This window comes from Spea bombifrons, chromosome 8 (assembly GCF_027358695.1).
Source record: "Spea bombifrons isolate aSpeBom1 chromosome 8, aSpeBom1.2.pri, whole genome shotgun sequence".
Classification (NCBI taxonomy): domain Eukaryota; kingdom Metazoa; phylum Chordata; class Amphibia; order Anura; family Pelobatidae; genus Spea; species Spea bombifrons.
In genome coordinates this window covers 30,180,243-30,202,281 of record NC_071094.1, presented here as the reverse complement: position 1 = coordinate 30,202,281, position 22,039 = coordinate 30,180,243, and the positions used below count along the sequence as shown (strand labels likewise).

At 37.4% G+C, this 22,039-nt stretch overlaps 1 protein-coding gene across 1 annotated transcript in view; it reads right to left on the bottom strand.

Annotated features, from left to right (window-relative positions):
• NRK (Nik related kinase) overlaps positions 1-22,039 on the bottom strand; it is a 75,915-nt gene that overhangs the window by 30,205 nt on the left and 23,671 nt on the right. Inside the window, exons 7-19 of the mRNA XM_053472677.1 lie at positions 21,386-21,516; positions 20,439-20,493; positions 17,771-17,849; positions 17,094-17,269; positions 15,375-15,447; positions 13,488-13,692; positions 12,796-12,963; positions 10,651-10,716; positions 9,887-10,039; positions 7,994-8,134; positions 6,602-6,733; positions 3,402-3,469; positions 2,683-2,777 (exon numbers count right to left, since the gene is read on the bottom strand). Coding sequence (XP_053328652.1) covers positions 2,683-2,777; positions 3,402-3,469; positions 6,602-6,733; positions 7,994-8,134; positions 9,887-10,039; positions 10,651-10,716; positions 12,796-12,963; positions 13,488-13,692; positions 15,375-15,447; positions 17,094-17,269; positions 17,771-17,849; positions 20,439-20,493; positions 21,386-21,516 — 1,542 coding nt within the window. The remainder of the gene's footprint in view (positions 1-2,682; positions 2,778-3,401; positions 3,470-6,601; positions 6,734-7,993; positions 8,135-9,886; positions 10,040-10,650; positions 10,717-12,795; positions 12,964-13,487; positions 13,693-15,374; positions 15,448-17,093; positions 17,270-17,770; positions 17,850-20,438; positions 20,494-21,385; positions 21,517-22,039) is intronic.

Here is a 22,039-nt window from a genome sequence, read left to right as displayed (position 1 = left end):
TACGCCTCACTTGGAAACAAGCTTGCTTGGAAATGTAGCTGCAGTGGCCTCAAGTAAATTAGTGGACTCCTCATAAGTAGACAGATAAGAGTTACACTGGAGATAAACTGGAGGAAACTGGAATACCATCTCCCCATTCAATCAACAGCCTTCATCCTAATCTGAACGACCAACAACCTCTACAACCTCTACAGATCCTCTGGACCCTATCAGCTCATGCCCATCCAAGGCATCCTCTCCTATTGTTTCACTTCCCTCTCAACTACTGACTGGGTTGTAAGCTCGCAAGAGCAGGGTGCTCATTATGCCTACAACACTTAGAACATAAGCCTGCAGTCTTTGGGTGCATGTCAAACAGTTGGGAGAGTGTGGTATACCACCTTAGTAAAGTTTTACAGGACTGCGTCTTGTGAGTCATGCAGAAGCTTTAGTGACCATTAAGAAAGGAGAAGGAGCCATTCAGGAACCATAGGGTTAGAGGGGATGAGGGTAACAGGAGTCTTTCACTCATGAATTGATGTGTGATAAATTCATTATTTATGGTTATCCAGTTCTTAATAATGAAGGCTACTCTAGGGCAATTAGATTTTGGTTTATATCAGTCCTTCTTTAATGCTACTTTAGGGGCATGCCAAGCTTAACTGGTGCCCATAGAGTCATTAAATAGATATGATTTTCTCTCCGAAAGCTGGAGTGAACACGTCCCATACACCCCTCTGGATGCACTCTGGAAACCCAAGTGCATTAGGGCTCTCCGTTCTCCGTTTTCCTAACTTCCATCGACACAGCCAGGAAATTCTTCTGATCTACTGTTTAGTTCTAGCAAACTCTGACAGGTTCTGCTACTGTTATACACAAGCAGCACGGTGCCACCTGCTCCGGGGGTTTTGAGGCTTCATTATCTGATATATAATCCTTCTGGTTGGTTTCCCTGTCTCATGGTCCTATGTATCACTTTTAGTATCTGCTGTGTCAATCTTAAAGGCTACAGCTGGGTAAATGATCAGAAGAAGCAAGCACGCAAACCTTTCTTTCGACCCTTTCTACCGTAACTCCTACAGGAATACAGATGCACACAAACGTTTATCATTCCCAAAACGGATTTCCTTGTTTTTGGTGAGAATTTTCACTTAAATGCATTCATTTTTGTAATATGTCGAATAAGAACAGATTAATGAAACAGGAACAGGACGAGGTGAATAGCTCTTTACTAAAATCCTATAAGCGAATACCTCAATAATAAGAAATAATTATGTTGATCCAAAGACAATGGGAAAGTTAACAAGAAATCCCATGGCAACCGTTTTAATTCAGCACTTTTCTCAGAGGACAATCAGTTTGTCTTCTATTGAAAAAAAAAGACCAAACTCATGCAGAGAACATGAGATCGGTTTTTAAGTGTTCATTATAGCTAAACTATATTCGCTGGGAACGTACAGATAATTGTTGGGTGCTAAATTGGATCTGCTTGGTATTCTTAGAAACTATTCTCATTAAATTTAAAAATTAAATAGTTTATCCATGGATGGAGGATGACACTATTTCATCTATTTTCAGTAACCTTTCAGTACCAGAGAGTGAGCTACAGCTTGTTCTGCAATGTACATTTACTTTTATCCCTTTCCGTGTGGAGCATGAACCACATACCTTTAATCTGCCCATACCTTTACATTTAACCCTTCTAGTGCCAGAGGGATAGGCAGTGTATCGGCCAGCCCCTGTGGCACTGGTTGATTTAAAGTTGTGGCTAAACTGTGTTAAAGATGCCTTCTTCGTAAGAAAGCTTCCGGCTACAAAAATGATTATAAATCTGTTATAAATGTTTTCAGGAGTAAATGGCAAATCGTGGGAGACTAGGGAATAAATAAATGTAATGGAAATGCAATGGAAACCATAATATCAAACTTTACACTGCACCTAGGAAAGCTTTTAAGCAGCACTTGTGTAATTATGACTTAAAATACACCAGTATGTGATCTAAACATTTTGCAGATCAAGACACTGCAATGATCTAGAATGTTTTTGAACTTGTCAGTGGGTCTTTCTACATCACATCTGGGACTTGTGTTTTTTATTGTTTGAGTGACTGAAGAAATTGACATTCTTCTTTAGTGGGGCTATTGGGGACGGTAACCTTTCCATTGAAAAGCCATGCGCCATCCCATTGCTGTACTTAGATTGTAAGGCAAATGAAATGCAACGAAAATTCTAGCAACAATTTACTTAGACAACCCTCATGGTGACACTCTGCTCATGGCCACCAACATGCTCTATTATTATATACTAAAATTGGGCACAGGAAGAGGCAGTTCCTACAAAACGCTTGAATGTAAGCAGCACACTTTACACACATCTTGTGTGGAGTGCCTACAGTGCACCAGCGGAGTACCCTTGGTGTTGGGTTATTTTGTTAAAAATATTGAACCGCTTGCATTCTGGCTAATGATAAGACTCATATCTACTCTTTAAAACAACAGTACAAGCTTATCTCATTGTTTCTGTAAAGCTGATCTAATGGGGTTAGTAGTGTGGGGAGCGTTAAGAAACCAAAACAAGAGATTGTTTAGAAAGAATAGTTGTGGGAACTGGCAACAGTCTGAATTTTATCCAAGGAGGGCTTGCTTTAATCTAGGGTTAAGCCCCATATCTTCTGCAATTCCACTAGGGTCCATGGCTGCTCACCTGTCTTGGATCGGTTGCATTGATTTCCACTTCCATGGGATGGGCTGCTACCTTTCCTGTTCTGCGGCTGCTCTTTGATGGCCTGTTGAATCATACTGCCAGGAAGAAAGGACCCAAATGTTTCATTGCAACCACCATACTGAATAATATTGATAAAGTAGGGGAGTACAGAAAAGTGTTGTCCAGTCTCCTATATAATGTTGAGTAACAGTCAAGCCAAAAGCAATCTAGTACATTTTGTTCTAAGAAAACCCAACAATGCACATAAATAACTTAAATCTATCATCTCTTACATTGAAATCATAGTACAAGTTTGTGATAGGCTTCCAGAGATGTTGACCTCATAATTGTGCTTGATTATTGTTTTCCACTCCCGAGCTTTCAGTGTGAGCTGTACATAGTACAGTATAGATTGTGGAGTACTCAAAAATGCAAAGCCCTTGGAAAATCCTGAAGCCACATCCAGCACACAAATCTAAACATTTACAGTCTAGGTCATAAGCATCAGACGATTTGTAAGCAGTATGCTTCTATGTAGTGGTTATGGGTGGGTGGCTTTCTAGTAAATGGTATGCAATAATATTGTTGGAAAAAGCCAAGTGATTTCTATAATTAGCATGCTTGGAATTATGTTACAATATAAAAAGGAAAACTGTAATTATGTTTCCTAAACTGTCACTTTTGGTCAGCTTTGTGACTCGGTTTTAACCACAGCTTACCCAGATGGAGATCTTTGATGGCCTGGAAAATCTGCTTTGTAGAACTTTGAAGTAGTTCTCTCTGGAACCTGCAAGAGTAAAGGGTGACAAAACCAGTTACTATTTACTGGAAAAATGGGGGGGGGGACTCTAAAAATATTCGTATTTCGATCACTAGTTGGATTGGTTTCTGTGGCTATAAAGAGTTAATAACATAAGCCCATTTTTATGGCTCAGAATCATAAAGCTATATCCTTCACACTAGGATATGTAGATCATGTTTACAGAACATCTTTGGCTTCTCTGTTAGTCTTTGCGTATACTGTGTAGAGTTCTGTAATTCTAATAGGGTTTAAAACATCATTTGCAATGGTCGGCTGCATTTTAGAGATACTTAGACACAGTGACAGAGATTTATTCTTTCTGTTTTGTCAGGCTAAGAAAACAGAGTAACTTTAATGAACAAAACTTTGGTAACTTGATATTTTCATTTGTGACTGCACCATATAAAAAAAATAAAGGCATAAAAAATGCAAATATATTTTTATTTCATAAGCAAAATACATTTACTCCCACAGTCCCTCTATGAGAATCTGCAGCATAAATTAAGCTGATGCTTTACATGGAGTGTACAAAGGCTTTTCTTCTTCTTTTTTTTACTTCCTGTGGTTCTTTTGTGCCACCACTTTACCATCCATCAAAGTACTATCAATTAAATACTTAAAGGACGTAATGTAAGGACGTTTTATTTTACTGAGAGAGTGGTAGTTAAGCAGAACAGCCTTCCAGCAAAAGTGGTAGATGCTTAGATTTGTTACTGTCCTGCTGTTGTAAGGGATCTATCTATCTATATACATATAAGTCTAAAGTTATGATTTATTAGACTTTTTGCTACACATATTACATATATCTATATATATCTATATAGATCTATATATATCTATATAGATATATATATCTATATATATATATATAGATCTATATAGATATATATAGATATATGTAATATGTGTAGCAAAAAGTCTAATAATTCATAACTTTAGAGTTTAATCCTATGTTTGATGGGAGTACTCTCTTCCTCTTAAAGTACCAAAAACCTACTTAGCACATGCAAACTTACATGAATGAAGTAGCGTCCAGTTTCGGTACCTCTTTTACAAATAACAACAAGAGACACTTCTTTATTTCAAAAATTTTATTAAACGTCAGATATGGAATTATTTGTCCGCGGTGCGGACTAAAATAACTTCAGCACCGCGACACTCAACCTTTATTAATGTTTTACAAAGTGTCAAATATTATTAACACAACACATTTGACACAATATATATCAATAATTTATTGTCAAAATGAAAGCAAACATAACCAATTGTAACCATTTAATAACCAAATTAATAACCTGCTGGTATGGGCATGTCCACCTGTATCCCTGCTGGAACTGCCGGCGTCCCCTAGCGCGGCAGTCACATGACCCTACGATTCACAGGGGCGCATGCCCCTGGAGTGTCCTGCACTCACACCTCTGTGCACCACAAGTAACCATACCTAGATGGTTAACTCCTGCACCGTACCAGCTTAAAAACCAGAGTACCCGGCAAATGCCAAAAGTAGGGGAGGGATGGGCGGGAAAATTCTCTTGAAAATAATTGCCCCTATAGGCCACGACCCTTCCTTATATACCCCCCAGGGAGGGTAATTACCCCCTCCCTTCTGGCCCTGCACATGCCACCAATACTTAACGCTTTCAGTGCCAAAATATCTGCTTAGTCATGCCTTAACCCCTTAAACAGGCTTGACCATGGGTACCTCGTCCGCACTACATTCATGTGACCCCTCTGTCCAATTCTTTCCCTCCGGGGCTGTTCTCTACGCCACTTACTCATATGAACACATACACGGTGCCACTCACTCACATGGACACTCCACTACTTACTCATACGCACACATATACTCCACCACACACTCTGTATGTATATCTGCCATTCATACACACATTTATGTAGGTAAGGTGTGTGCAGGAATGGGGTAATGAAATGTTTTATAAGGACACATAAGACCACTTGTAGAGATTTAAGCCTTTGTTTACTGTTTAAAATGCATTTCATGGATGTGAAAATGAAACCAATTGTGTTATTGCTTTTATCAATCAATTTTCTAATGACTTTCTTAGAACACAGTATCTCTCTCTGACACAAGATCATAGTATTCACAGAACCATCTGTTATGCTTTAAGAAGGTCAGGTGAGTGAAGCTTAATCTGGACTGGGTATTTTTCTATTATTCTTACTGCCTGCCTCATGGATTTCAAGAAGGTTCTAGGCAGGTCAGTAGGTACTGTTTGGAAGTAAGAGCCATGGTCTATGATTTTTGGTAAGTAATTTTTAAGTTTGAGAGTTGCCCAAAGATTTCAAACTCTTTCATGATCACTGGCGGAGAGGTTTCTGGCTAGGGCATGACAAACAGTAAGTCGTTTATGTATGCTGCTACTTTATGCTTTTTCTGCGGAAATCATGATTCTGGTGAATCGTTAACAAAGAGGCCTAAAATTAGAGAGCAAAAATGAGGGTGGTGTGGAGCAGCCTCCCAGCAGAAGTAGTTTGAGGTTCACAAAACCCCAGAGATAGATTTTTCCTGATTGTTGCACCTCTCTATTATAACTTGGTGTTTTGGTTGAGATTTTTAAAGATAATATTTTGTTTTGTTTTAGAGTGATCTAAGCTATGATTTTTTAGTATAGATATCTCTAGCATTGCAACTATACGGTATATTGCATTTTCTAATACATAATAAGCATCATTGGACTCATAAATGCTTCACACGTTGAACCTTAACCACATTTTCTGGGAACATTGCCAAAAATGTCAAAGCTTGTTTTAAGCCTGTTTTGACCACAACAAAAGTAACATCTTCTAATGTGTGAGTGGGAGAGTGAGATATGACTCAGCTACAGCAGGCAAACAAATGAACTGAGATTTGTACAGAGGCACGAAATTGGCAAGATTTGTTAAAAATAAAAATTGTATAAATCTGAATGCAGAAGTCTATAAAATATACTTAGCATAGTGATGTTTCATGTAGGTCGAAAGATAAATAATAACATCTTGTCCCAACCCTCATCATCCCAAAAACAACTCATGTGTTGTTGTTTAATATACAGAAAATGTAGTCTCAGTGGTACTAGTCTGCAAAAAGAGTGGAAGAACAACTAATAAAATGCCTACCTTTGGAGGAGGTTCTTCAGTTTGTAGTGAATCCCAGAATACATCATCTTTTCCAGGAGTTAAAGGAATCATGACCATGTCAGACAAGGAGCTGCTATAGTGATTCTCCTTACTTGATCGGAGATTTTCATTCTTTATTTAAGGAAAAACAAATAAGTGATCATAAATTCATTTAGGATAACAAGCACTGTCTCCAAAGACCTTCTGGACCATTCCAATCAAAGTTAACATGTCCACAGAGGGCTGCAGACAGGCCAGGGTTTCTGAATATCTCTGCTTAAACACTAATATCTCACCTGTATTCAAGCACAAATATATGCAAATAATGGTCCCTCTTGTCACCTTCAAGGTCTGGAATTCAACACCCCTGCCGTAGCTGGCCACGACGGAATTAACAATTAACAAATAATTATATCAGAGTTTGCCTTGTTTAACAAACTCAATGAAATACAGCACTAGAAGAACTTATCACATGAGCACTCAAACGATGAAAGTTTCATTTTAGTTGTAAAAAGAAATATTCAAAATTCACGTTCTTATACCTAAAATTGGTATGTATGTTATGTATGTTATGTATGTACGTTATGTATGTTTTTTCCTTAAAAAAGGGATTTTTTAGCACTTTAGGAATTTTAGGAATTTTAAGATAAAATGGTTGTTCAGGTACATGTGAAGTAGGTAGTATTGTAGTACTTGGGGCTAGATATATTAGCGTTTCGAGAAATAGAAAGGTTTACAGTGCAAAAATGTATAGTATTAATATACATTTTTATATTTACAGTGATCTTTGCTTTAACATACGTTCTTTTTTTTGATAGATTAGACCAAAAGGGATGTATAGTGGTGTTGTATTATATGGAGGCAGGATAAGTTGTGAGATGTCTCCTATTATCATTACTCAATTCATTATTCTGAGACTTACTTGGACCACAACATACATAATTATTTTGTCTTCTGTAAGTTGTTAAAGAGAAAAAATAAAGGTGACAAAGTGATATTTTGTTTGACAGCAGCTCAATTAATTCATTGGCACCCATACGGCTTATTTATGCATCTGTGAAGTAAACCTTGGCTATTACAGAAAAAGAATGGTTTCTAAACTTGATTAGTATTAAATCTACTGTAAAGTCTAAGATGGCATTTGGCAGAGACAAAAATGATGCTAACTCAGGACTTGTTCCAGCCGTCAGGTTAATGGTAATCAGTAGCGAATTAGTACAGCCATAACCAAATGAATTAAATTTCCTGGTAGTTAAAAACATCTATTGCATCTTGATATATATAACCTTACACTTTCACATGAAATCAGATTAATATCATCATATCAATATTAATAACAATGTTTATAATGTGCCATCTCCAAACATGCATGTTGCAGTTCAGGAAAGTTACCTCTGGAAGAGCAGCTCTTGGAAGTGCTGGGGTGCATGGGCTAGAACTGCTCCCAGAGCCAAGTCTGCTGTGTGCTGGATGCATCAAACCAGTCCATTTCATGTTACTGGGGTTAACTACTGCATTCTTCTTCTCCTGTATCTGGAAAGCACAGAACATCATAAATGACTGACCTGTGTGCCAGTAGAAGGTGAGAAAAGCAATGAAAGGTCCCTTCCACCCATTTATATATCATTTGAAATGCTTTATTTTATAATAAATCTCATATTCCTTTAAATGGAACGAATATATTTTAGATTATAACACTTCTAATTGTACAAAAATGTATTTAGGTGATGTTTATAAGGTAAATCCAATTAGGAGCAAAAACTATACTGATGATTACATTCGAACTGACTTCATATTTAGTGCTTTAAGCCACTTAAGCCAGCTCAGCTCCAAAACTCAGTCCTCGGCTTTTGACATACCAAACTGAGCCATGGAGATCTTAAGACCATGCTGGCTCTTCGATCTATTGCTCACAGGTATCCCTACCGCTTTTGCGGGCAGTGGGGATTTTGAGGCAGTTGGGGAGATCATCTGAAGTCCCCTAACTTGTCCAGGGGGCAATAAAATCAATGGATGTCTTCATTGTAGCTCCTAAATGATCACCTTGCGATTCTCTAGAGCTGAAAGCCGCATCTTTGGGTATGGTGGGTGGTCCCGCACTCTAGCCACACTCCCTTACAAGACTTACCATAACCCCTTCTGCTCCCCAACATGCCCCCTTCCTGTTTCTAGCAACACATTTGTCCTGATTTGGACACCTGAAATGTTGGGGGTAAAATGTTGACTTTTGACTTTGCCAAATACAACCCTTAAATGTTGTGCATATGATTTTATTAATGTTAGCTGTTTGTGCCAAAGAACATTTGTCAAGGACTTTATTTTCACAACATAAATGAACATTTTTTTACTTTAAGAGGCAAAAGGTAACATTTTCTACTGAGCACGAGCTCCCAACTTCTTCACAAGTTTCATTACTGGCAATGATTATGAGTCATCTGGTCTATGCTTATTTTTAATTCGCTATAATTATAGCTGTGTGTTAACTGAGGCTTTTTTATTTTATAATAATTCCAATGTGTAAAAATATATTTGATAAAAATTAACTCACCAAACACCATTCATCACCAAACAGCATAATATGCAAATCCCAAAATAAGGAGAAAAAATATTACCAATTGCAACTGGTACACTACAGCAATGGATACACACACCCAGCAGCATGCTATGGGACTGCAATTTCTCCCAAAATTGGACCATTTTGATAAATTGAGTAAGGGAGGTGATAAAGCTGCAGTACTAATAGAGCCCTTGGAAGACTCTAGCAGGTAGATGCGTCCAGCCCCATGGTACCGCACATCAAATTACAAAAATGTTTTGATTGTTAGAGCAATTAAGGAGATTGAGCCACAGCAGGGCAGGGCACAGGGCAGGCACTGGCGGACAGACACATCCAACCATATGGTACAAGACTGAAACCCCCCAATATTACAAAAATGCACTAGTTCAGAGAAAGGAGGGACATTGAGTAGCAGAGGCAGGGCACAGGGCAGCCACTGCCAGACAGACACCCCAGGTAAATGCTGATTGGCAATAGAGAAAAAGTAAGGAAAAACTCATCAGGTTATCAATCAACTCATCAATCAAAGCCAAAACTGTCATCAAGAATCCCCAACATGGTGTAATGTTGTTGTATTGGCAGCAAACCATGGTAAACAAAATAAAGTTTGTACTAATCCTAATGCAGAATCTACTATTTACTAATGTAATTTATGCCACAAAGTTTCATATTACACACACTAAAAATGTAAAGAAATGTTTTGTTATATATTTAATTGGTAATATTACCTCCGCATTGACGATCACATGCGAATGATCCTTAAGGTGCTTTTGTGCCTCCGCGTTCTTCGTCTTGTGATCATGTTGAAGAATTAATAATTGAGTCTGATCCTTGGGCAGTGTGCGATGATGCTTCTTATGGCTCTGTGTTTCCTCTGCTCTCTAAATATACAAAAAAAAAACAATATTCACAACTGTTAAGAGTGATTTATGCGACAAAATACATAATATTTGCAGATTTTTATACATAAAGATAGGTATATAAACAAATATTTTTTTTTCTTGTGTACTTAATTTGTCATATATGATTTTCATTTTAGTAGAAACTTTTTCCATTTCTCAAAGCTTCATCTGTCCTTGGTCCCCTCTTAGATTCAGGATAGCCATACTCTATGCCCATCCTATGCATGTTAAAATTACCTTACTATATTACCCTCAACCATCACAGATGTATTTAGTAGCTAACTTTACTGTCTCTAAAAGCCTAATATAGAGGCATTATGGGCATTAGATCATTTTCCCCCTTGCCTTGTGATTTTTCTTAATGGTGCAGATACTCTTGTACTTGATTTCCTATTGGCAGGAGACCTCCACCAATAGAAACAAAGTATGAACCTTTGCTCTATTTGAAACGAGCACAAATTGCACAAAAGTGCCGTTCAAATAACTAAAAACAAAATACCGGTAAGTATTTCTTTCCCTTTACCCATTAATACGCTTCTAATTAAGATTAAAGTTCAGTGAACAGGAGATAAACGTATCTGCTCCCTTACTGTTGCATGTAGTGACACGTCTGTAGCTTTGTTACTTCCATCTGGTTTCTGCCTCCAATCTTCCTGCTGAAGAATTAATGCATAGCATGGTCATTTAATTTGCATGTGGATGCCCCCTGTATGCATTGCTACATCTTTTAATAGTTTGATAAATGTACAATGCATTCTGCAGCAATCTAGAATTAGGAGACACAACATACAATTATATGGGGGCACATTTACAAAAAGGGGTTACAGCCTTGTTTCTCAAGTGTCCCAAAACAGTTGACGTTTTCAGGACCTCCTCGTTAGGATAATCATTGTCTGGCCTTAGCCCTTTTAAAATTAGCCACCTGGGCGAGGTGAGGAGAAACAGAATGCCTGTTCTTCTGTGAGTAGGTGAGGAGCACAGTAGACCAGCTTTGACAAGACATGATCATACCTGGGAACTCTCCTGGTTTTTTTATAGATGAATTGGTTGTGGCCACAAGGGTTCAGGGCTAGTCCTTCTAGTTAGACTATCAAGAGGTAGTCATGGCCAACTAACTGCCTTTCCCACGTCCAGAGACTGAAGATACTAGCCTTGGAACTTGGAGAAGCAGCAATTTACCCGGTTATAATATTTCACACACTGTGAATGGACAAACTATAATGCACTTCAAATTTATGGTAATTATGTGTGTTTTATTCATGACGTGTGTTTGTATGATATCTCCAGTTGTTGTGTTATTAGTACAAACCATTCAACTCTATAAACTGGCTTATATAAGCTTTGTCACTGCTACCAAAATAAGGTTTGCAGAATCCTGGTTTCACAAGTGAAAACGAGAGCAAAAATAGATATGTGTATTGATTTTGTCTTTTCTTAAACAGCAGACAAATTATAGCTTTTCTAGGAAATTTTCTTCTGAGATTAAACTGTAATCTGTCATCTGATTTAACAGGAAAGTCGCTGCGGTCATAAAGAAGTGAATCTGGTAAGTAATATATTCTGAATTTGTAATATACTGTTGATATGGACTTTTGTGTCATTTAAAGAACATACCGGTATTAAGGAATCGTATTTACTTAATTAACCTGGGTGACGGTGGGTGCTGCTGAAGATATATGATACCCACAGAAAAATATTTTATATTTTATAAATATATTATGGTCTCAGAGGAAAGGATTACTAACAAAAAAATTAAAACATCACAAATATTGTTTGATAATTTTGGATGTACCCCAAAACACTGCTCAGTACAAGCAAAACTATGTGTTTTTAAAGGGCGAAGAATGTTTTATTTGTTCTTTTTTTTTTTCAAAAAAAGAACAGGCCTCTTTACTGCATTCGGCAAACAAAACAATATAGCAATATAAGGTAACAGGAAAATAAATGGGTTAATTTAGACTAAAGACAGTAAGCGAAAAATAATATTATTTTGCAAAATGTATAATCACTGGTCTGAAAACAGGAATGATGTGCTTAGAAAAACTTTAATAAGGGCATCTGAGCAAACAGTAATTAGGCTGTTAAAGGAATTTAACTAAAATCTAATATAAAATTACTGTAATTATGAAAGTGCTTGATTTGTTTTATTATATGAATTAATCCTTTTCCTGGCTGAGAGGCCATTCCTATGTTAAAGCACATCACTGACAAAGCAATCCTAGTTTAGAAGTTTGTTCACTAAGAACTTGGTAGCTACTACTCCATACATTTTAACACTTAAAACTGTTTTGAGGTTGTGTTAGATGTGCAGCTAGTGGTGAGGCATTTTGATGTCACTTGTTGGTCTATTTATGTACTTGAGTAGGAAAGAATAACAATGCATTTACATAACATATAAACCAATTTTCTGCTTTTTATATGCCTATTATTGTAACCTTTAGAGATGCAGAACACATATTCTGCTCCTAGAAAAGAGGGACATCAGCGGAGGAAAGAAGGATAGTGGGATTTGGGTCAGTAGCCAGATCTACATGATGCACAGGGCCGGCCCTACAATGGAGCCGACTGGGGCCGACTTTGCCGCCCCAAGCGCTTTTTTTTGTTTTTTTTTGAAGCGGAGGAGAGAGAGAGAGAGGGGCACCGAGTGGTTTTCGCTTACCCGCTCGGCGCCGCTCTCTCTCTCTCTAATAAATCACATGCAAGTAAAAAGATTCTGTTTGTACAGTAACATGGACCTGTTTCCTTTCACTCTTATCATGTCCGTCGGTAAGAGCACATCTTGTTTGTTCAACGTGTCTCCTGCTTTCCTTCCCTTTTGACTCTTGGTTTTGACTTTCTTCCTGGTCAGTCCACCTTGTATCAAATCCTTGTCGTTTTCTCAGTTCCAGCTCTCTTTTCTGGTGCTATGGGTTCAACAGAACAGCCGTGTTAGTGACCAACACAACATTTCTTCACTACTAATCCGTAAATGTATCTTAGACTATGTAGCTAACTAGGCCTATCAAATAACACTACTGTGTTGTACAAGTGCTGTAGAATATGCTGGCTCTATATAAATCAATAAATCATTATAACAATTTGATTAACTATGATAACTTCCATTCCCATTACGATTGGCCTCACATAGGACATGCTATTTCATGGAGAATCGTCTTTAAAATAAAGTTTAATGTCACCTGAATGTATTATTCATAATAAGTAGAAATTCTTACATTCCCATTTCCTTAAGGCTTTTTTTAACAAAAAATGATTGTGCACATGTTTCTTTTTGCACATGGCTAATTCTGTGCTTCCAAAGACCCATATTGGAGTAATTTTGGCATAAGTTGAATTGTAAAGGCCCAGCTTGTTGTTGTACTAGTGTTTCGTCTGTTATAAATCAGATGATGATGCTTTCAATACAAAGGAAAAGGCTCTCAATTCCTACATCCTCCAGCTTTTTCCTCTGCTCCTTCTGCTGCTCGATCCGCTTCTGGCGCTCTGCCAGGAGCTGCTTTTTGTATCTTTCCTGGTCCTTTAGCTGCTGTTGTAATTGTTGCTGTCTCTGAGGATCTGATCTGTTCTTGTTTTCCTGCTGCAGTCGCAAGAACTCGCGGCGGAGAGTCGATTCGCCAGGAAGATTAACAATGGAGCTAAAAACAAAATAATGAAGGTTTTTTTTAAAAATCTTATCTTAACTATTCTTTAAAGGCTATACAATCCCCAAAATGCCAAGATATGTGCAAACTTTGCAAAACACAAAGAGAAAATCTTAAGCGTGAAAGTGGAAGAAAGTATATGTCACTGTTCAGTTGCAAAGTCAATTATTGCAATGATTTAGAGAGTTTAATATGTCTAAAATGAATTTATATGGAGACATTTCACTGCAATAATGAGGAAACGTTCATATGTAAAGAGGATCCATTGTTATCGTACATTAGTGTTAACTAAGCTATTATTTGCTATCAACTTTTTGTAGTAGAGATATTCCTTACAATATTTGAATTGAATTTCTCTCTAACTAATGCCTAATAAATTAAGAAGAATCAGCATTTAGATTATTCATTTATTCTGAAAGCATTGCTTTAGTGGAATATACTATAAAATATATATACTACAGTTTTGGAGTTCTATAGCTGCTGTGCCACCGATTCTGCTGAATTTCACAGTTGCTAAATGCTTAATCTCTTCCCAGACATAATTCTCCAACCACAGAAAACTTTGTCTTGTTCATTATTTTTGTTGAACAGTTAGCTGTCAGGAAATAAAATCAGACACTGGTTGGTTTCGACTACATAATGTTTTTATTTGATTAAACCTTTAGGGGAAGGACAAAAATACCAAATGTTCCAATAATTTCTTACCAGAAAGTGCAGTTAATTATTTTTGAAATAGGACAGCACCTTTAAAATAACTTTGGCTTTTTTGGAAGAAGACTGTTTTACATTTCTCCCAACATTTTGGGTGCCCAAATCAGATTGCCTGTGTTGGATGGTTTGGCAAGAGGGAGGAATGGGGCATGGTCTGACTTGAGAGAGACCAAGACTGAGGAGGGAGTGTGGTTGGGATAGGACCACCTGCCCACCACACCTAAAGAGCCACTCCACAGTGCTCAGCTTCATTGTGGAGGCCTGTGCTGCATCAGTAGAGCTCTCCATTGGTTTTTGTAGCTTCCTGGGCAGATCAGAGGATCTCCTTGATTGGTCCTTGACTAGGCCTACGTAGAGCGGCAGGTTTAGGTAGTGTAAAAGAGTGGAAAGACGTGTTAGGTATATATTTGTTTTTCAAGTGTATCATGTTTGTGAATGTACAATTTGTGAAGGAAAATATAAAGAGAAACTTGTAATTTGCTCATTGTCCATTAGTGTTCAGTAGGATATTTCCAATCAACTTTAACAGCCGGTTTACCGCTCTTACATTGGCTTTGACATTTATCTCTTGTGCCAAGGCAGCTGTACTTGGCAGGTTGAACAACTTTCAGGCACTTTTACCCGAAATAACCTGTGTTACAGTCAATGGTGTTTCTTTGTCTTCTTTAGCCATTGCAGTTTACATTGATAATTATGACTGGCGCATATAAAAAGAGCTACCAAATGCTTTATCTATGAAAAATATAGATAAAGATAAGGACCCACTTAACTTACTGATGATAACAATTACTTGCATCTGAAACCTTTCAGAAGGGTAATTATATAAATAAAAGAATGCAATCAAAGGTAAAACAAATATGTCCATTTACATGCTATAGGTCCAGGAACTAACCATATAGACTCCTAGGGAGGTTAGACTATATAAGAATTATATAAAGTCAGAGCATCTGCATACAAATAAATACCTTGGTTCTCCCTCATCTTCATTCATTTCATCATCCTCTTCTTCACTTCCACTATATTCATATCCAGTTTCATCTAAGAAATAAAAAATAAAAATAAACTGATACATTATATATAAAAAAAACTACATCTGTCAACCATAGATCTTCCCCACAGCTAAAAGTTAATTGTATTTTTTATTTTTAAAGTAGAAGAAAGCATTATAGGAAGAACTATAATTATGAATAATAAACTCATAAGAAAACTCAAGGGTTTGGCAAATGTGTTTCTAATTCAAAGAATGGCACTTTAGCTTTTTTTTAATCATACTTTTGTTTCCAGGCTTTTTCTAAGTGGCTCAGTTAATTACTTTTAAAGTGTCTGTGCTGGCTGAGGTTGGCCAGGAATGATCTCTCATTTTATTTTCTGGAGAGCTAGTTATCTATTGCACATACACCATTACATTAATAATAACAGTTGATGGTTGTAATATGCCGAATCAGTGTGGTGACTCATAAGCAGGGTGCGTAACTAGAAACCACCAGGCCCTGGTGTGAAAAATTGCCCCGGGCCTCCCAACTTCAACAGCTGGTCTGTGCCATCATTGCCCCCACACAACTGGTCTGTGCCTTCTTTGCCCCTTGCCCCCCTTCCAACATACAACATATGTAAACACACTTACATAAATTACACTCACTCCATCTCACCCGACTTACACATCCATGCTCAAAAACACAAGCACACATCCATGCTCATACAAACACACAAGTGCACATCCATGCTCAAACACACACACAAGTCCACATCCATGTTCACACACACAAGTCCACATCCATGATCACACAAACAAGTCCACATCCATGATCACACACACACATATCCATGATCACACACACACACACGTACACATCCATGATCACATACACATCCATGATCACAAACATAGTACACATCCATGATCACACACACATGTACATTACCATGATCACACATACACATCCATGATCACACACAAGTACACATCCACGATCACACACACACAAGTACATATCCATGATCACACATGCATGCTCAAACACATACACACAAGTACACATCCCTGATCAAACACACACAATTGCACATCCATGCTCACACACAAGTACACATCCATGATCAAACACACACAAGTGCACACGCATATATACACATATATCCCACGGCCCACCCCCGCTTTTTGCTTCGTATTTGTCCGCTTTGTGGGAGGTATGACATCACTTTTGTGGCTTCGTACAGATTGCTCAATACCATGCACAAGCCTAGTTTAAACTATTATTACAATCTCTGCTTGCACAATTTATTTTTATATTATTTGAAATATTTTTTTAGATTTTCTTCTCAGACCAGCCCTGTTAGAAGAACCTGGACCAGTCTGGGGGGGCAATGTCAGGATTTTTGGTAGAGGGGCTATCACCCTAGGCCTAGTCTAGTCCGATATATACCACTAGTCATTTACATCAATACCTTAATGATATGTGTGAAAGGTTGAAATTAATTACTAAACAATATTTAAATACCAGAACATCTCACTCTTTCTTCAATGTGTATGTATGAGCCACACACAAAGGTTCAGTTAAGAGATCCACTTTAACAGAAGAAGGAAAAACTACCCTCACTCAAATCCCCAATAAATGGACGCACCACACTTTCACCATCTTTCACATCTGGGGGTATGCGTTGACCGAGTAAACATTCTTTTTTACCTTTCTCTCCTTTCTTTTTTCTGGTCCTATCCAGATGGTCTTTGAGCATAATACGTATCTGCCGCTCGTTTTGAATATCTCGAACAAATGAATGTTTAAGAAGTGTTTCTGTGGAAGGACGATGTGTGTAATTTTTAACAAGGCAGCTATCCACAAAGTTCAGACATTTCTTTGACCTGAAGGAAAGAGGAGAAAACAACATATGTAGAGAAGACATTAGCGCAATAAAATCTGACAGTTGATACTGTGTTGCTTTGAGATAAACAGGTGCGGCCTTATCGTATATTTACTTTATCTTCGGAGAGATAATGTGGTTCCTTAGAGCTTAGGAAGTACCACACAGGGAGATTAGTATTAACAATCTCTCTGACATTAGGAATGTAAAATAAAGTTCAATTATATGATTGTTGAAAAATGAGTTTCATGTCCAAGGCCTCTCCTTTACTCCAAGACACAATATTTATGAAGTACAGTTTTGGTGCAATCAGCTGGACCATTCCATTACTCTGGAGACCGCTCTGTATTTTGGAACTTTGCCCCAGAATTTACCTTCATAAATTTGGCTCTATGCCCCCTCATTATATTTGAATGGTCCAAATTATTTTGCACTAAAATGATGGGAAATCATATTAAGAGTGTAGCAAGAAAAAGCAATACCACTTTTTTGGTATACTTACCACTTCCTTGATTTTAATTTTGGTGGGGGGTTTCGTGGAATAAGGAAAAGTGCTCTCATAGGGTGCATGTCACACAGAGCTGGAAAAGCAAAAATGACACAAATACAACATGATTTATCTATTTAGACCCTTCCTGGCTTAACGCTTAACTACAAATTATACCAGCAGAAAATGGAGGGTTCCCCTGTGTTATTGAGTCTGGAATTTTAGCTAATTATATACAGTACATACATATATTTATGTTTTGCAAAAACAAATTGCTTAGAAATGAATCTAAATGGCTTAAATATACATATCTCCAAATCGCTTTTACGTTAGGGTAACTAGGACTGTTTTAACTATACAAAAGCATTTGGGGAAACATGCAATTATTTGAATGTCCCATGCACTAAAATTATTATAAGCATTTCTAGTTAAACGAGCCGTCTCTCCATCCTACTTTGCAAGTAATTTCATTATTGTTACTGAACTTTAAAGATTCCCCTGAAATACTAAAGTTTTTACTTTCAGTAAGAAGAATGAAGCTGCATCTATTAAAAAGAGAAATGGGGAACCCCCCTTGCAAAACTCAATATAGGGGCTTATTCACCTAAGTGAGAGTTAGCGAAAGAGTTTGCAAGGGAGTTGCGGTTTCATCTCACCAACTTCACTATGCATCACTAAAGATTGGCCCTGACATGTGCCTCCTACAAAAAAAAGACTGACAATGCCTACCCCTATCTGTTAACTTTCCCAAAAAACTATGGATTATACAGGGCCAACGCAGCAACCCTTGTAAGAGAATCTCACTGGGGTTGATCGCATATAATACATATTAAAGTCGGTACGTTGAAGCTGCAGGTCTATTGAAAACTCACCTACAGGCTCCAGCTATGGTGAGTAAAGCCATATGCGTATAATAGTGCCGGTCGGATGGTCTTACAATGATTTAAAGTAGTTGGTGGATGAGCATGCATATCTCTACAAATACCATACATAAGACTGCAGCTTCTGTATATTAATCATTTGATTTCACATAAAACATGTGTTTCCCTCAAGCTCAAGCCAAATTCGAGGACATTTACATTACATTTACTGTCAATACTGTTAAAACGATTGTTTCGTATAAAGGCATACAGCTGCTAACAGATCAATTTTTATTGTCTATATTTGACACTAGAAAAGCCGCTCACATCGCTGCACTTAAAACCTGTCTCCGAAGTGACTTTTCCACAAAAATAACCCTTGCTATAACCAATTACAGGATCACAATTTATGTCGCTGTATACTTCGATGTCTACAAATCTCCTCTTTTAATAGAAGAGGCTTTGGTGGTTTTAAAGTTCTTCTGTAGAGCATAAGAAGATTGTTCGTATTGGTGCAATGAAATCCGTCACAATTTGAGGAGTTAGCTGAGAAATGGGTATCCCAAAAGGACATTTTTAGAAATGTCACAATTCTGTTCAAATGGAAAATGTTTGGATTAAATGTTGTGACATTTAAGAATTATCTCTAAGGACAGTTCTAAGGAGAGCGTGGAAGATTGTACCTTTTTGTAATTTAAATGTTAAACCATTACTAAATGCGGTGTGGCCTTTGGTGTTTATACCATAACTCCAGAAGAAAAAAACACATTTTATTATACTAAATAATCAAGTTACATTTCTATAAATTATTTCATTTTCATTGTATTTCATTGTTTTATTCGGATCAATGAAAATGGAGAATACTAATAGAAATTCAGGTAATGAATAATATATTATGGCAAAGCATGTGTTATTAATTGTTCATATTTACTAAGGGGTTGTACTGTCGGAGGAGAAGTGAGAGGGGTTCTGAAAGAAACATTTAAGTACATGAAAGAATTTGACAGGACGGGAGTATATATCAAAAGAGGAGAAATGTTATAACGTTAGAATACCCACTTAGCAGACATGGTAAATATTAATACAGTGAGGGAATGTAAACAGGCATGGGGTAGACATATGGCTATCCTGAAGACAAGGCCAAAGGCAAATTAGGGTTTGAGTCAGAAATAATGGAAGTAGTTGGGCCAACTAATTCTTATCTGCCATTAAATTATATGTTTCTATAAAAGTTAAATGTGCATGGATTGGTTGTTTTGTCTGAACAGGCAAGCCTTAACATGAACAATTCAGCAAAAGGTATTGTTCAAACCTTTGCCTTGGGCTTCCTTACTATGCTGCCTGTAAAATAGTTTATTGTGGACTGGGATGGGGTAATCAGCATTAAGAGGTGTTGGGTTTTGGAGTTGAAGGGTACCTTGTGAAGGCGGTACAAGATGGGGAGTAGAGTATTGCGTGTAAGGGATCAAGAGTTGAAGTGTAGCTGAAGTGATCTGATGTTTGAAGAGACAAGGTCTGAGACTTTTGCTTACTTCAAAACACGACTTAATGTGTCCCCTGCACTGTGTACTATCTATTTAATCTCATATGTTGAGTCTGGATTCTCGTCACATGCTATGACCTCAGGTGCCATCCAGTAAGGGGTGCCAATGAAAGTATCCTTAGATCATATTGAATATTAGATGATAGAATATATCATATATTGTATGAAAAACAGTGCATTCCTCGTCACACATCCTGTGTGGTATAAATCATACGATAAGCTTCAGCCATAAATGTGGTTGAAAGATTAGAAGCACAGAAACCAACTATTTTGTACTTACGGGGTGCGCCCTCGGCCATTTCTATCGCTGTTATTCCTAGGGACCAGAGATCACTCTGGTGGGAGAGAGTAAAGAGTCAATATCAACATTTCTATTTCATTGCTCTACAATGACTTTTCCACACAAATTCAGAGAGAGATCAATATATATTAAATACGAAGAGAGAAAGATTAGGTGTGTATAAGCGCACTCCTGGTATGGTGCAGCAAAAGAAAACAATTCTCTCTGCTTGTTATGTGAGTGATATACAGTATAATACGCTTTCAAATACATCTTCAAAATGTAAAATCAACATAGAATAAAATTATATTTATTCCACTTTTTCACTTTCACTTAAACTATCAGTGAACCGAATATTTTCTATTGCACTTTCAGTAAGTAGAAGTAACATAGAACCGATAAGATGCTCCTAAGCTGGACCCATATATATCTTCAAATGCAACATTGCAAAGTCCAGTCTGTGAAAAATAATTTAATTATCTAAATTCAAGGCCCTTAATGGCTGTAGACGTTTACTGTGAATGAAAGCCTACAATGAACATGTTTTAACCGTTATTTTTGTGGCAAACTACTCTACTCTACCAGAGACCCTCGCTGGCCCATGCCTAAGTAGAAGTATTTCCTCTCCAACATCATGCGTAGAACTAGCATGATCAGCTATTTCATCTATTAAATTAGCAAATTACACTGCGGTTTTAGTGTGTATTGTCAGCTGGACCGCCATTCCCAAGAGGGATATAGAAAGTGTTTCAACAATAATGCTTCACCGTATCAGGAAGTGAGCCTCGCATAGCCAGCGTGCTTCCTTTAGGAAGGTCTGGTGAGTTTTGTGCTTTATCAGTATAGGACATGACTAACGACGCCGAGAATTTCTTTTCACATTAACTGTGAGCGTTTCCTTTTGTGTAATAACAAAAAAAAAAAATCAGCTTTTTGTTGAAACTCACTCTGTAGTCATATGTTGAGTCTGGATTCTCGTCACATGCTATGACCTCAGGTGCCATCCAGTAAGGGGTGCCAATGAAAGTGTTTCTCCTCCCTATGGTTCTATCCAGCTGGGCACTCACACCAAAGTCAACTGAAAAACAAAAGTCGAGTGAAACTCAGCCAATTCTTCTAGTTACACTACAAAGTAAGCGACATATACCCCTGAAAACTAAGGCCGACACTATAGCCTGGCAGGATTTCGATGTCCCTTCACTGGGAGTAGAATTATAAAAGCATGCTAAATTGTATAATAAATCAAATGAACATTTGGCAAAATCCTTTTTTTTTTGGCACAAACAAAAGCCTTTTTATTCATGCACATTCGAGTTCAATTCATAGAACAACTTTTTATTTTGAGTGATAGATAGCAGCATATGGCTCATTCAGACTAATTGCTGTGTGGGGGTAACTAATTTTAAAATAGCATCTTTCGAGAGAAGAAAATAAAAAGAATGTCACATTTCCTCAACCAACCATCAATTATGTATTTATACAAATCTATCAAGCGGCTCTTGGATTGCTGAGGTTTACCTGTAACAGTGCTCTCCAAGCAGAAGAACACGCTTCAATAATTACTCGAGAATCTGCTATGTTATTTAAAGAATAAACACGTA